The following is a 17126-nucleotide window of genomic DNA, read 5'->3' on the forward strand; positions in this document are numbered from 1 at the left end:
AACCAGAAGTCACACACTTGAAGACTCTCTGGTTCCATTTTTATCCAGGAGCTAGGCTAGCCCTGCCTCTTAATTGAAACTGGCATCATTTTAAGATGTCAACATACCTATTTGCATTCAGGAGACAGTACCAGTTGTAAAAAAAAAAACCCAAAACCATCTCTCTTCCTGCCTTCCCCTCCCAATAATGAATGTAACTAACATTCCAGTTAGAGAAATTATCTTCAATTCATAGGGCGAAGACTGAAGCAACCCTCATGCCAAAAAAATAATGTGAAATTGTGCTCTATAACCATACCAGTTGGTAGCATTTGGTACAGAAATGGTCACAAACAGCATATTATTTCTGATGGGTTTATTGGTCACAGGCAACGTTACAAAGCAGTTACACTGAATAATGCTGTCACAGTCCTATCATAATGTGAGGTTGCTACAACACATTTACATTTCACACAGTGAAACTACTTTAGGAATAAAAAAATCATGCTCGTAACATAAGATCAAGAAAATACACTTGGTTAAAATAAAAAATGGTCCCAGAATTTCAGCCCACTCAAACTGAAGTTAATGGAAAAGCTTCCTCTGACTTCAGCAGGCTCTGAATCCAGCCTTCAATATGCCCTGACCAAGCTGTAAGGTCAAATGCCTCTCTGCCCAGTTACAGGTTCTTCATTCTTCTGACATACTTGTGCGTGATGTATTTTCTTCTTTTTAAATAAGAACATAAATGTGAAATTGACTATGCCGAATTTTATACATAACAGAGCCAATTTTGGGTCATCAGCTTTAGCGAGTGGGAGAATTACAAAGGTCTTAATATGTGTACTGGAAAAGGAGGGAGTTCCTGCACTCCTGAGTGCCTGTAGCAGCTGTTTGTGTAGCCTGAAAGCTTCCAAGAAAGGTCATTACCTGCTTCTTCAGAATTTGCATCTCTGAGAGCATCTGCATTCAAAAATGGGATTTCAAAACCACAGCTAAAAAAATCATGTAGCAAACAGAGAAACACATCTTTACTTCAATAAAACAAAATCTTTTAATCAAATCTAAGTTTAGTTTGAAGTAAGGTAATTACTTCTGGGAGCTCAGATATATTCCTGAAATAATTTCTTCTGATTTACAAGTGACTTGATGTATCCTATACCCACCCATTCAGAGGATGAATGCACAACATACAAACTGTGAATCTAGTCCTCCATCGGTGTTGAAGCCATCAGAGGGCAGCAACACGCCAAGGCTTCCCAGCCCACGGAACTCCTGTAGCCAGGCGTCTCTTCCACGAGGGGGAAGTTTTAGTTAGCAGTCCTCCTAACCTCAGAATAGCTTCTTGCACCATAATGCTGCATTGTTTTATGAGACCCAAAGCTCAGAATGCAATTCACACTTCAAGGAAAACTGGAGTGAGAAGAGTGCTGTTGTTTAGATTTCAATGGTCACCAAGAACGTGGTTCTTTCACAGAACTGTATTTGCTAGTTATCCGCATTTTTAATGTAGAATACTGATCATAAACCATGCTTTGTAAAATTCTCCCTCTCCAGTGCATATCAAAGATAACATTTGTGTTCGTGTCTCAGACTGTGATGACCAAATGCTGTTAGCATAATAATGGACATGGTTCTACCACATCCAAGTGGGAATGACAAGAGCTGCCATCCTGTGTCACAAGCATAGTCCATCAGGAGTCCCTGAGATACAAATATGGCACCCACTCTCCTCTCTACTGGCATTTTGGTCAAGAGTTCTCAATAAAAGTTCCAGCTTATTAAAAAAAAAAAAAGTTTTAGTTAATTAAAAAAAAGTCTATTTACAAATAAGTTGTGATATGAATAACAACATTCCATGGGAAAAATCAGACTGTCTCAAAAGTTGGTAAATATGTTTTCAACTGTAAAATATCAGATATTGGCTGTTTTCTGTCTTGATAGAAGCTGAGTCCAGTAAGTAATTCTATATCTCTGATCCGAGCTGTATGAAACTTCATTCTCTCTTCAACCCACATGGATTCAGACTTGCCATCCTATTGGGACAGAGGAGGATAAAAAAGAAGTTGTAATTTTTTTTCCTGAAATGCATTTAACTTACCAAAAAAATACATTTTGATGTTTTATAAGGACAGAAAGCAGTAACTGTTGGCAAACATCTAACAAATGGAGTGTGCAGGATTATACATAGTTAGAAGATTGTCTGAATTTAGTACTTGCTATTACCTTCTCAAGTAAACAAAACCTGTAACTGCACCAGTTGGTGATAATGGGGAATGGCAAGTTAGGTCCAGTATTTGTCTACCATCTGTATGACAAAAATATTTCTGAGAGCTGTGCCTGACTCTAATTCCTTGCTGCAGGATGGGTCTATACACTTTCCACCCTTTTTTCTGATTTATATGGAATGTAGCTATGTGCATTCCCACCACAATGCCAAGGTACCTGAACTAGAAGCAACCAGTGCTCTTCAGAAACGTCTGAAGATGCATGTGTCTACTCCTGGGAATGCATTTGATCTTAACACTAACCTTTTGTTGTGGGTGACTCCTCTTAGAAGCCCTGCATTCTCAGCTGGTGACCAGATAATTGCATTACAGAAGTCTACCTATGTCTCACATTGATGGTCTCTGCATACTCTGACTCCACTCTGCCAGCTCTTAAGTTTTGCTCTTTGAACAGATCTATTTTCCCATTTGGTCATATTCACAGGCTTTGACATAACTCCTTTTGCAAAATTATTGTCTTTTTTCTCAAGAGGATCATGTAGGCTGTACCATTTTTGCAAGCTTTAACTAGTTAATCATTGATATCCAACAAAACAGGCTCCAGCCTGACTTCAGATATTTATGGAGACCAAACAGACTACTTACTGCACAGCTTTCACTGTTGTCTTCTCTGTGAGGCACAACAAAAGACAAAGCATCTAGAGACCCTTCACACTCCAGAGGAGTTTCAGAAGTATTTTTACAGCTAGTCAGCACAATGAAGAAATGGGTTGGAACTGGAACTTCTGAATTACCAGGGTATCTGAAACACAAAAGATCTTTTTGTAAATCGACCAAATGATACTTGCAAAAAAGACCAAATGACAGCAATCAGCTATATTTAATTTTAGCAATTCACTTATTTTGTACAAAGAATGCTTAGGTGTGGAAGGACTATTCCAGATTACTTTTTTTTTTTGCAAATCAAATCTGGCTTGTATGCTGATTTAAGTAACAAGTTTGAGGAGGTATAACAACAAACTTATTTATCATAAAAATGTGTAGAACTCCAGAGGAGATGAAGAGTTCAGCCCAAGTCCAGAAAACCATCTGCCTGTTAGCTTGAACCAGTTTTGCTAACTAGTGTAATCAATAACTTGTAGTGAAACTGCCAGCTCAGGAAGTGTTAACCATGACACCAGGGATAAGCCCTTGCCTCATCTTCTCCTAGAGGCAATACCAAAGTCCTAAGTTTTCAGGATGGCAGACATTCTTCCACATGCAACAGCTTCTCTTACACTTCACCTTCGAGTTTAGGATGACACATTTTGAAGGTGTTTTTTTTTCTTTGTGCTTGCTGCTTCTTTCTTAACTTGCTTTTCTGCTTAGGGCCATTTGTCTGTCTTTCTGAACAAGGATAATAATTACTAACACGCCACTAACGGAGGAAAGAAACAAAGGATTACAATGTGAGAGGTTCTCACCTTTTCAACTTTTCTGGGGTATCATAGAGACCATCAGAGTCATAATCAAACACAGGACCACTGACTACATTGACACCATTCCTGGCTGCAGCATATTCAGGTAGCAGGTGTTGATGGAAGTAGTTCCATAACACTGAAACAGAGTAACGGAAGCAGGAAACAATCTTCAAGATAGAAGCTGCTAATACAACTCTGCAGAGTATTCACTATAAACTGAGCAAATAATAAATTCTACAGGTGTTTGCTGTTTTTAAAGGTTGCAACCATTTAGAGGTTGCAACTGGGCAGCAGCATTCACTGCAGTATGTCCTGACATTGTGGTTTCACAGTCACCCTAACCACAAACTTAACTGAGGCATAGTGATGCTGCTCCCTGGGGACCTTAGGTTTCTTTCCTTGAAAACCAAACCATGGAGAGGTTAGAAGAAAAACCAGAGAAAACCATGCCTGCCTGCCTCCTGCCTCACAGCTAAACTGACCTGGCTAGCTTGTACACTCACACTTATGAGCTGGTAAGTATGTAACCTATATAATATTTAAATTACAGTTAAGAGTTGAACAGTATTCCATTATAAAACAGGACATCTCTTTTTTCCAGGAGACATACCACAGTTATCCTTCTTTTTCACCAGGAATATGCATATTCTCTCTCAGCCAGCCATTTCATGTTTCCTCTAGCCCCAGAACAAGGGGTCATTTGCATGGTTTGGAAGTAAGCAAAAAAAACATGCTTCTTTTCTATATTCCACCATGCATATAAAATATGCATAGAAATAAAATACCTTTAAATGCAGGATACATTGGCACAATGTTGCTGGTAAGCAAGGCATCATAATGAGGTTTCTTTGCATCTGTCATAAAATCTGAAACCAAAAAAGGGCAATTAATTAGTTGGATTTGTTACTTTAAACTTGCATTTTCATGCTTTTAGTGACTGGTGTAATAACAGTGAGATGGAGCTGACCTAACTTTATTTTCTAAAACCAGTGTAGGTGTAAGTGCTGACTTCAGCACATGCTGGATTCCATCTAAAATAAATAAGCTTAGTAGCAGCAGCAATTACACTTGTCAGATATACAGTTGGCAAATTTTGTAAAATTTAAAAATATCAGAACAGGCTTCTCAATTCTGGGGAAGGAAATAAAACTCATGAGTGTCAGACCAACTTTCCCTGACTGCAGAATCTAGGCTTAAAGATAGGATTCTATTGAAACTCTGAAAACTATATTTGATGTTGATGTTTAAATTACTTGCTACTTGGGATTCTATGCAGTAAAGTCAACATAAAATGCTTCCAAATCAGGTCAGTAACAGTTCACAAGCAATTTATTCACTTACATTGTCATAGAAAGTGAATTCGCAATTTACCAGCTTGCTGGACTTTACCCAATGTCTACATGTTCCTCCCAGTTTCTTCTGTGAGATGCCACTTTAGAAACCTGATAAGTTTCAAAACTTCTGGGAAATACTAAGTGACAACCCCCTGAATGCTGAAGTGCCTGAAGCACCTAAAATGTTTTCCTTTCTCATATGCTGAAGTGAACTGCAACAACTCAGCAGCTACATCTTCATATTCTGATTAGTTATCAAGAACAAGATACAAAAGATTACACCTCCTACATTACAAATCACATAAGTCAGATATACTACACAATGAAGACAAATACTTACTTGGAGGAGCAAGAAATCCATAAGTTAGGCGAGGATGATTGTGGTAAAACAAACAGGTCTGGTTATGATTCTGTGAAACACGAACATCTTTATGTAAACAGCTGGAGGCAGTTCCTGTAGAAGAAACCCATTTGTCCTATTGGATGAGAAGAAAGTATCATTGTGAAAGCTGACTTACAATAATTCTCTTGGTATGAAAGACTGCAGAACTCTAAATATTTAGCTGCACCTTCCTTTAAGACTGTGAGGGGCTTAACTAAGATGCAAGAATTGTTCCCCTTCTGTCAGTGGAAAACAAGCCCTCCCATCTACTTCATATACCTTGGAAATAAAGTGAACAGAATTGCAGCATTTTAGTCAATTGTAACAAATAAAAGAGAATCTAGACATGACCACTGAAGGTAACCAGACTGACTGAACAGATAGACAGATTCAAATAATTGACAGATAGATGTGCAGGCCACTTGTTGCAGTAACTGGTTGCTTCATGTCCCTAACCTCAAAATATTTGGGATCAAGCAAATCTTGCCACTTCAGCTAAATTCCATTTTAACAGCCATTATTAAAAACATATGATTCCCACATAATGACATTAAAAAGTACCCTCTACTATGCTTGTTCCTTTTAAGCATGATATGGCTTCTAAATTTTTTCGGAATGGGGAAGCCCAACTTGAAAAAAGCTTCCATTCATCAGATCAGTGCTCTGCATGGACAGGTGTGTTTTAAGCATAGGGCTCAGGACCACAAAGACCTGATTTATTTTCACTGACCTCTTTCCCTCTGCCCTCAATCAGGATTATATTCTGAGAGAAGGATCATATCAGGGCATGAATGACACTGACACTCAAGATTTTTGTTTTTCAAGGTTGCATCTAATCTTTCTTCTGATACTTACGTCTTTGCCAACAGTGTAGGCGCTCCACAGAGACATGCCGTAGTCCCTGCTGTACCCACTCACGTAGCGGTAATGGTAAAGGAGGCAGTAATTCTGTCTTTTCTGCAGAACCCTGGGCCGTCCATAGGGTAAATTAAGTTCCTCTGTCTTCTTAACTGCAACAGAAATAGTGCTTATTGCTTTTCAGTTAATAATGGTTGTTAAGTACCTCCTTTTAAACATCTAAGGTTGCCTAATTTTCAATTGCCAAACAAACAGGAGTAGCAGTGATGGGACAAAAATTTTTTCTTTATTGTATCAAAGGCATAGTTTCTATGCTAAGTCAATAAATTAAGTAAAAAAGCCAGTTTAAAGCAATCACTGAAAATTATACTGCACAAAGTAAGCTTATATTAAAGCCAAAACCTTTTGCACCCTGTCAAGAGCAGGGACATCTTCCACTAGACCAGGTTGTTCAAAGCCCCATCCAACCTGGCCTTGAACACTTCCAGGGGTGAGGCATCCACAAATTCTCCAGGGAGGACTATAGTTCCAGCAAGCATTTCAAAGAATTTTCACATCATTTACTTGAGAGTTACTAAAAAGTTTAAAAATATAAAATGTTTGATGACTAATAATTATTATTTTTGTTAGCTTTTTAATTTTATGTTATTATCTGAAGATTTTACCTTCTGTTTCAGTAAGATTTAAGCGCTGATGAAAATCCCTTACTGGCAAGCCCTATAATTATAAAGAAAAAGCAGTGAGATTCTACAAAGCATATTATGAGTTGGTACTGCACTTAAATGTAACTTCTGTCTTGCAAATTAAATATATACAGAACTCACTGACATGTACCTGAGAGGAGCTATGGGAAATTTGTAGAAACAAATCTACAGGCTTGAAAACCACAGCCCAAACACAATATTAACAGAAGAGAAATTTCAACACAATTAAGTGAAGCAAGCAAGAACTGAATGTTTTCCCCATCAAGCTTCTATGGAGTTTTTCCAGGCTCTTCAGAGATTAATGTGACTTAACCCAAGCAATCTGCAAAAAGTGAATACATGAACACAGGCTAGCACTCACTAACCCCAGACAAGATTCGATTTTGAAACCAACAGTAAGGGGTTGTGAAACTATCTGAAGAACGCAAAGTTTCACTCTTTGAATACAGCACAGACTTCTGCCTCCACAACTTTAACTATTTCCGTACTTACCACTGTCCTGCAGGAGCAGCCAAGGCTCACTGAAAAGGCTCTTTCTCCCACCATAGAGCATTCAGAAGGATGGCTTGTTTCTTTGGGATGGTGGGGCATGTAAACAGGATGTTTTAATAGATGGTTTAGGCGTCCATGAGTTCCATTGTTTGGGGCTGGTTTCAAATCAAGCAAATCTATGAAAGAATTCAAGTCATATTAACAGGTGGAGAAAGATTGTAATACATAGCTGATCATATTTTGCTTACAGGAATGGTCGCTGCTTGCTGCTCATAACACCCCAAAGGAAAAGTAATGTAACCTCTTTAAAAGGGACCACACATGTTCTTAGCTAGGGTTCAGTATGGTATTAGTCTGCTTGTAAGGTTGAGTAAGTCGCCTCAATTAATTTTATAACAGGAAGTTTAACATGCTGGCTTTTATACATCCCATTCATCTAATTCTTTCTGTGCAGGATGGAGAAAATCTAAACCTCAATGACTGCACTTAAAACATCTGATCTCATCACTGAAATGCCAGTAAGCACTCTACCCCTCCCATGCAGCATACACAGATCAGCTCAGGGGGCACAAGAAGGTATTTCAATATCAACCATGACAGGAGAAGACAGCAAAGCATACAAAGCTGAGAGAGAGATGCTTCCTGATAACGGCCTGTTTCCTATTCCAGCAGAGAATTTAAACACATGGTTGACATATGGTATACTTGAATATCACCACCGATGTCAAGCATTTGCAGTACTCCTAAATAAGTATTTTCTGGATCAAACTCTTAGGTAATACTTCTCTTCTCACAGAAGCAATATAGGTCCTAACAAGAGAGGGAAGTAGGCAGGAAATAATGAAAAACAGGGAAGACCTCAGGGGAATAAATGAACAGAAAGTGATAGGTCTCGTGACAGACTTTTGGAGAAACTATGAAATACAGATGAAGAAGGGACAAAGGAACAGAGTCACAGTAGCATTGTTTTTGAATAAGGAGGGAAAGGGGGCTTCCCTTCTTGATGGTAGAGACTGTGAAGTAGCCATTTCTAGTAGTGGTGAGTCAAAGCACCAGCTCTGGAAAAACCAGAGGAATACACAGGGTGACCAGTGGGAAAGAGATATACAAGGTAGCCTGACCAGTGGAACCTAAAGTGCTATTAGTTGTTTAGAGATAGCCCTTTCCCATCAAAACAAACAGGTGATTCGTGAAAATCAGCAGCAAGTCTTAAGGATGAGTTTCAGAGGACACTTAACAATCTGTCACTAGAAGAATTACAATGCCCAAAAGATATTAAATTTTACTGAACAAAAATGACCCCCATCCATTGTACTTACCACACATTAAATTATATACTTCAATGTTTTCAAATGGATCAACTTGAGTACCAGACTTGAATCCTGGTCCAAAACCAATAAAGATAGCCTAGGATTTATAGAAAAAAGTACAGTGGAATTATGTTTAAGACAAATTGAAATGAAAAATATCTTCATATTCAGAGGGCATTTTCTTCCAATAACTTAATCTTTACTTCACCAATATGGTACATATCAAGTCTAAAGTATGTGTTTTTCTTTTAAAAAACAGATTTATAAGAGTAATTTTTAAAAGTAGAAGAAGAGTATTAGGAAACCAAATTCTGTCTCTTTTTTGCCTTTAGCCATTTATGAAATCCCTTGCTCTTCTCTGCTTTTAAAGAAATTAAAAGTTTTTTTTTTTAAAGCTTTAAGAGATTTAATTAAAATGTTGATCCAAAGCAACCATCACATATCACATCCTGTAAACAATTTGGAAGCTTTTAACTTAGGGCTATAAAAACACCTGTTGGCAGCAATGCTTTAAGTGGTTTAAGCAATGGTAGGATGGTAGGCTTCCACGCCTGGTTTGCAGCTGTTCTTTTTTCTTGCACCACTTCCCAAGCTGTACTGGACCTGATCCAGGAATGCTGCCAGCTCAAAAACCTTTCCTTTTTTTCCCTGCTGGCCCTTTTCCATCTCGTTCAATTCCCCAAACTACTTGACACTGCAAGGCTTACACCAGCATAAGGCAGGGTTTGCTGCATGAATAAGATCCAGCAGGCAAGGGCAACAAATGCTTAAACTCAACTGCTGCCAAAAACACTGTTTTAAAACCTATCCTGAGTTATTCAGCTTATTTTTAATGAAGAGAAACAGATTGCACACATCTGTGGTACAAGATACTCAATGAGTGACAGATGTTTTATACTCTATAGCACATCCCTGGGTAAGATCTCCAAGCTCTTTGCAAACAATGCAATTGTCTCAAATTGCATACTGTGCAGCAAAAACAGAGACTAAAAACTCAACTCTTAACTCCTTTTTTTGAGTTTAAAGCATAACACAGGACATCACTCTGCAATTGGTTGATACTGAAATCTGCAGGCTAATAATGTTTTCAACAACTGTTGATACTAAAATCTTCAGGCTAATAATATACTCAACAAACCTAATTTGAACCAGATGAGACAGGGACACGCTACCTCCTTTCTGTTGTTTTCCATAATTACAGAGTAGGAAATGCTGTTATGCTGCTATAATGTTAGCCACGAAAAGGATAAATTATATCTGTTTCAAGACCTATTAGGGGTGCTATGATCTGACAATCCCAAGTGTAGCAGAAAAGTTTGAACAGAGTCAATCTACTGAAAAAAAATTGCACAGTCAAACTGCAGCAGAGAGAGATAAGGATGCATTTGGCATCATGTGGCCTTGATGACTGCAACCCATTACTAAATACATTACCAACAGGTTTTCCATTGTCAAAGAAGCATGGGCCTGGAACGGTAAATTAATGCAAGACTTTTTTTTTTTTAAACAGTTTGATGCCAACACTATATAATTCTACAACATTTGGAAAAAAAATAAGCTTTTAAGAGGGAAAATTATTAAAATCAAGTTTTATGAGAAGACGTACAAAGTCCACGTAAGACATAGATTTCTCTTTATAGATGTGTTCACACATATTCACTGTAATAGTTCCACGTACTTCAAAATTGTTTATGGATTTTAATCCTAAAAACAACTTTTTAAAATCAAGAATATTGGCTTTCATTTTATCAATAACAGAAACTAAGGCAGAGGATAGGTTAAGTGACTTCCCCAAATAGCTGAAACTAAGGATATGATTTCATGTTTCACTATGATCTCTTCCTATTTCTCATTAAAGGGAAGAATTTCAAGACTTTCCTTATTTTACACATGACTGACACTCTTTCTCCTGAACAGACATACTTCAAAACAGTGATACATAATCCATAATGACTGACTACAATTCCAGAGTTGGAAGATAATTTAGGCATTTTTTTTTTCAAAAGACAAAATCAGAAGTAACAATGTTCTTTCTGAAAGATGCTTGTCTGACCAGACAGTACCTGTTGTAAAAGTTCCACAGACTTCCCAGGCAAACTAATGCGTTCCTCAAAGGTTTAAAAAAAGGTTTCTAACAACCAAATCAACACTTCATTGCAGTTTAAACCTGTTACTTCTGCTCCTGGGCAACTCAGAAACCAAGGAATGAACTAGGCTTACAGACCAGAGGCCTGGCTGGCTAAGGAATGGCTTTCCTTGTCTTAAGGCCTACAATTATTTAAAAATTTGATAAGAAGTTTTTGGTTTTGCTGCTTTTAATATTACAACAAAGCAATTTATCTTAACTGGATACTCCTGCTGGCACATCAAAATCTCTGTGGCAATTCCTATTGAGTTTTAGACCAACTCTTTAAACAATGAAATCCCACCCTGTATAGGTTACCCAGAACATCACAATATCAATCCTATAAATTATTGATTTCTTTAATTGCAGATGGAATAATATCACTTAACTTAAAAAAAAAATAATCTCAACATCCAGCAAACACAACATTTGGAAATAGAAAGAACTAAAAATAAGAGCTAACATTTGTTTAAATCTCACCTGCATACTGGAGAAGCGATTGTCTGAGCCATGGAATCCACCTTTGCAGCTTTTAATCTCAAGCGGTTTTCTATTAAAAATACACAGTTTATATAACTGACTCTTTTCAAATCATATCAGTAAAAAGTACATTCAGTGATGACTTATTTACTTCTCTGTTTAAAGATTCTTGGAGGATTTTCCATAGGGAATGAGAAGTCTTTAAAGCTTGAGAAAAGAATGCCTCCAAAATCAGAATGGTAATTTTCTCTGCAAAGGTTATCCCATTGGAATGTCAATGTATTTATCAGAGAAATTTAAAGTCAAAGCACATGGCATATGAAAAAAAAAAGTATTCTCAGGATAACAGATTTTCAGTTCACTGTCATTTGGGTAACAACTTTACACTACTTTATATAAGCATATTCTCAGTATTTTCTCAATAAAAACACTAATCTAATTTAGACCGTTCAGAGGGGCATCTTACAGTCCAGTAAAAACAAACCTCCAACCTATGCTAGGTCCATACACACTGCTTAAACACACAGTTCTAGTAATCCAAACCTGATTTGCACAACTTGCACATGTCTACAGTATTATACAACAGGACTTACTGAAGACATGAACTGAAAAACTCTTCCATGATGAAAGTCCTGAAGTGTCACAGAGGTGCTCAAAATTAATACTATTACAGCAAATACCACTATCCTGGGACTTGTAATTTTTTTAATCAAAACACGTAAGGTAATTAAAAATCATGGACTCAGTAAGTTCAATGACTGACAAGACTGATTTAACCTAGCAATGATTTACATGCTCTGCTTTCATGGACTCACTTTGGAAATTCCTACAGCATGGCAAGATGCGCTCAAGTATCTGACAATGAGGACCCTAGTTGCTAACCTGCCACTACCTCTACACCCATCAGGCAGAATATCTACAGCTGCCAGTTTGGAATTAAGCCTCCCCAGCCCAGCAAATCCTGAAGGAAAAAAGCATGCATTGTTTCTTTGCAATGTCCCTTTGCTATGACAAACGAGGATATCACACTCTAACAGCTACCATTGAACTCCAAGCACTTGAAAGAGAAAAGCTGTGAGAACACAAGAAATTATTTACTGTAGAACCAAGTACTGCAAACTGTAACTTACCGAGCAAGCTGCCATTGGGAGTCTAAATAAAAGTGCAGCGGTTCAATCCGGTCATTATAGGAATAATGGAAACGCTTGGGGAGCAGCTGCTTCATATAAGCTTTGAAAGGCTGATTTGGTTTTAAGCACTGAAATGTTCAAATTAAAACATAAGGAAATTTTGGTGAAATGTGTTTTTTATATCAGGTACAGCTCTTATAAAGCACATCAGTTGCAAAGGGTCTGCAATAACTCCCACTACAAACAGTGTAACTACCAGGTTTGAAGTCATAAGGTCTGGGACATATGAATGAATACTTAAATCACAAATACTGACTGGTTTTGGATTCAATAGTTATTAGAAGATATTTAATGTTGGATTGTGGACAGAACTTGGGGTTTTTTTTTCCTTACAGCCTATAATTGGTATAGAACCAAATGATACTGCTTAGAATTAATGAAGAATTACACTAAAACATGAACATCATGATACTTTAACAGGTGGCTGGAGACTATCCAGTGCAACAATTCTACAGCTCTAATACCTTCTCTAATAGAGAAGGTAACACACATTTAAAGGGTTTGTAGATTGGTTACTCAGGGACAAATATTCCATGAACTAAGATACATTAATGATTTAAAAAAGGAAAAAAATAGCCATAACACAAAACTGAAACAAAATCTCTACTGTAATATTGTAATTTTTGAATAGTGAAGTCATCTATACAAACAGCATTGCTCTCACAAACAGCAGTGTCTGCACAAATGAAAGGCAAATAGATTATGGCACAGGGATGAGAACAGAAGCCAGGGACAGAGCAAAAAAGCAAATTCATTTAACTGACCAAAAAAAAACCTCAACATCCTCCCTCAAAGCTGTTTATCAAAAAGGTGTGAGCAAGAAAATGCTATTTGTGTCCTGGCAATAGAGCTGAGCTTTACACTGACATGGCCTTTAACTAGTATGGGCCAGATAGACAAGCTCTCCATTTGAAGAGCAGCACAATTCAGTGAAAATAAATTAACATACAGCCTTAGTTAATGCACAACCCGACAGCCCTATGTCACCTTATTTAATTTTCATCTTCCCCTGTGCAGAACTACTTTTGTTGTTGTTAACCAAAAATCACATACAGAATCAATTAGGTTGGAAAAGACCTCTGAGATGATCAAGTCCAAGTATGACTGAACATTGTCTTGTTAACTGGAAAAAATTCTTCCAGATGTCCAACCTAAATCTCCCCTGGTCAGTTTAAGACTATGTCCCCTCATCCTGTCACTGAACCAAAGTACAGATGCTATGTAAGCAGCCCAGCAAACAGTTAATACTATAAAATACCTGTAAATGTCAGCAGAAATTAAGCTAGAAGAAGAGATAAGACAACACTTACCGTGAGGTTTCTGACAATGCCTTCATAATTAACTGGAAGAATCATATGTAAGTATTAGTCACCTAAGTTAGAAAAGATCAGATGTAAAATGAAAGCATTCCCATAATGTAATACAAATTATAAGTTTCAATAAGTTTCTGGGTGTAAGAACTTATTTTTCCAGATTGAAAACCATATAGAGTAAGATAATCACTAAACTATTGCTTTTAAACTAAGCTATTGCTTTTAAGAAATTTTAGTTCAGCCTCTCTTCCCCTTGATTACATATTTACAGCTTTAAATGTTAAACTATATGAGTTAAACTTCAGTTAATATTATTAGTTAAATGCTAAATTATATTAGTCACAGTTAGAAAAATAATCTATTAAAAAAAAACAAGTAGGTTTTTACAAAAGAAGCAACTAATGCTGTGTTAATCAAGATGAACTTTTCCTTGCTAACTTTTCCTTATTAAAAAAAAACCCACAAAAGTAACTACCAGGACAGCAATTTTGTCAAGCAAATATCCTTAGAAAGAAAGCCAAGCACAAGCTGGCTAGGATTCAGATGCTTAGACTCAAGCCAAAAGGGACCATTACATCATGTAGTTTGACATTTTGTGTAACACAGGCCCACTGCATTTCACAGTTACTCTGTCCTGACTCTTACATCCAATACTTGACTAAAGCACATAAAGGATGACCCTGGCAGGAGAACTATTCATAATTCCTGCACAGACACGTAGTGCTACAAAGACAGCTATGCTGCTTCAGCATAACAGTGCACATGGCCAAAGGAGGAGAAATGCTACTTTTCTTCTTCCTTAATTTGCTTCTCCAGGGAGAAGCTGAAACTGCATTTGACTCCCACGTTCTCCAAGTAAACATTTAAAGCAGTTTAGAATAGCATCAAGCGCAGAGGTAAACACGACTTAAAGTCACTGGGGCTGAGGCCAAAAAGTTTTAAAGGGCACAGAGAACAATTATCTAGACAGAAAAAAATCCAATCTCCCCAAAAAATGGAACATAGTAGAAAGAAACTCCTGTATTCAACATTAAAAAGTATCAAAAATTGTAGGCATTAAAAGTTTGCCTAAAAGGAGACTGCTTAATAAATCAAGAGTTTAAAAATGTAAGCGTTCATTGATTTTTACTCCATTTTCTTCTTATTTATGTTTACTTGCATTTTCTCAGTTACTGTCAGGCCATTAGGCCCCTTTTTTTATAACTAGGAAACATAATACTCAAAATAATATGTAAAATATGGTAACAATGTAACATTCCCCTAATACAAAAATATTTCAAATTTATACAAAACCTAGTAAATTAAGAAATGAGCTGAGACACAAGGGGAGGATTTTTAGGCTGTCTTGAGCACCAGCGATCTTATTCAAAGGAATGCCATTCACAAGGCAGGAGGCATTTACAGTTGGTAAGGCAGCCCATAAAATAAATACGTGGGATTCAAATACACTTTCAGACTTGAAAAGTCAAATTGTCTTTAAAACACAAGCGCACACACTCTTCAGTGTTTCCTCTTCATCATTATCCAGGCTGTCCCTAGTTGGTATTCACTCAAGTTTACTAATGGAATATGTGGATCCTAAGTTTGCATTTATAAAATACAAAAGCACGCAACCAAATAACAAAAGTTAGTTTAGCAACTACATACAAGAGAAATACTCATCTGGAACATTATTAGGTCTTAGGCGAGCTGCGGGACCAGGTACAACTAAGAAATCTTGAACATTGTCCAGATAGCTGTTCAGATATGCTGTTTTTCTGCAGCTCCCTACTTCCATCCCTGTAAAAGGAGATAAATTTTATTTTTCAATGGGAATATCAGCATAGAGTAGCCTTGCTAAGGAGACATGTGACTTTAGCTGTAGAAGTCAGAAATGTCATTTCTATGGTCTTTTTATCAGCAATTCCAAGACATCTGATCCAAGGAGACCACAGTACTCACGTGTAGAATATAAAAAAACCACACAGATAAACACAATCAGCCATTTCCTCAGCTAAGAAAGACTCTCCAATTGAATAAATAGACAAATTTTCTTCTCTAAAGTGAAAAGCACTCTTATGAGCCTAAGAACATTACTAAGGGTCAGACCAAATATTAATTTAGCCCAGTATCCTACCAAATAGTGTTTAGTAACATATCTAGATAAATACCAGATAAGCACAGCATTATTGACTGGTCTTTCTCCCAGTGCTCCTTATCAGTTTTCAGAAGTCAAAGGGACTTCAAGTTACATATTGCATTTGAACTCTTACTTTTAATAATTCTTGACAGGTTTACCTTCCATTAGTAATTTTTTTTAAGTCTGGACAGATATTTGGCTTGCATCTTCCCTGTGGCAATGAGTTTTGCAAGTCAGTTTTGTGCTACATAAAAGTGTGCTTATATTTTGTTTGTCAAGAAAAGAAGCAGAAAAAAAAAGTTAAATACACAACTTATGGAAATAATTCCAGATATACAGAAAAGCTAGAAAAATAAATCAAAGTTTCATATTCACAGCCTTGTAATAACATATAAGGGAATTGATAATTGAAAGGAAGATATGGCTTGTATTTTCAGTTCTTCAGCAGTTTGCAAACTTGCTGTGCAGTGTAGTAAAAAGACAGAAGAAAATGAAACCTATTTTTTACAGTTCACATTTTTAATTCTATTTCTTTTATCATCTGGTAATGACCACAAAAGGAATTAGAAATAGAATATGAAAAATTTTTAAGTCCGTCCTATATTCTCCATTTCTTTACCCCCTCATAAAACAGTCTGAACTCTCTCTCAGACTAAATATCTCTTATATCATCTTGATAATATAAAACCTCTTTTACATGTATTACTTGCTTCGTTAAGCTTGCCAGAAACATACAAGTATAAATTCAGAATATTACTTTATAAAGACAGTTCTTCAAAGTTCTGATATATTTTATAAAATCAAATTTACCATGATCTGATACAAAAATAATGTTCAGGCATTTATGCAAGTTCATTTGCTTTAGACCATCCATCAGCATCCCTACTATTTTGTCCACTCTCTGTAATGCCATAATGACCTGCAGAATAAAAAAAGGAATGTAAAGTAAGTGTTTAAAATGCTGTTAAATATGGCTAAATAAAAACGAGAGCCTGCAGACTGCATATCACCTGCACTGTTCAGAGTTACCTACAAGTGCAGAAGACTGGCTATATCTACACTACACAGCTCTTAGCCTGATTTTTTTCTGTGCCCCATACTGTACCATGACACAGCTACACGTTTTTATGTTATTTCAGTTGTAGATGCTTA

The 17126-nt window shown here is 36.8% G+C and overlaps 1 protein-coding gene across 2 annotated transcripts in view; it reads right to left on the reverse strand.

The window, feature by feature from the left end:
• Positions 1 to 340: 340 nt before the first annotated feature.
• LOC146439802 (ectonucleotide pyrophosphatase/phosphodiesterase family member 1-like) overlaps positions 341 to 17126 on the reverse strand; it is a 52414-nt gene continuing 35628 nt past the window's right edge. For both annotated transcript variants that reach the window (XM_085055946.1, XM_085055945.1), the window contains 14 exons: positions 16785 to 16893; positions 15503 to 15634; positions 13853 to 13884; positions 12483 to 12610; positions 11353 to 11422; positions 8757 to 8844; positions 7438 to 7613; positions 6907 to 6958; positions 6239 to 6393; positions 5342 to 5477; positions 4453 to 4533; positions 3671 to 3803; positions 2853 to 3009; positions 341 to 2015 (listed from right to left, as the gene is read on the reverse strand). In XM_085055946.1, the coding sequence (XP_084912072.1) occupies positions 1848 to 2015; positions 2853 to 3009; positions 3671 to 3803; positions 4453 to 4533; positions 5342 to 5477; positions 6239 to 6393; positions 6907 to 6958; positions 7438 to 7613; positions 8757 to 8844; positions 11353 to 11422; positions 12483 to 12610; positions 13853 to 13884; positions 15503 to 15634; positions 16785 to 16893 (1617 nt within the window). In that variant the 3' untranslated portion in view covers positions 341 to 1847. The remainder of the gene's footprint in view (positions 2016 to 2852; positions 3010 to 3670; positions 3804 to 4452; positions 4534 to 5341; positions 5478 to 6238; positions 6394 to 6906; positions 6959 to 7437; positions 7614 to 8756; positions 8845 to 11352; positions 11423 to 12482; positions 12611 to 13852; positions 13885 to 15502; positions 15635 to 16784; positions 16894 to 17126) is intronic.

The sequence above is a fragment of the Lichenostomus cassidix genome, chromosome 3, assembly GCF_008360975.1.
Source record: "Lichenostomus cassidix isolate B80296 chromosome 3, HeHo_3.0, whole genome shotgun sequence".
NCBI lineage: Eukaryota > Metazoa > Chordata > Aves > Passeriformes > Meliphagidae > Lichenostomus > Lichenostomus cassidix.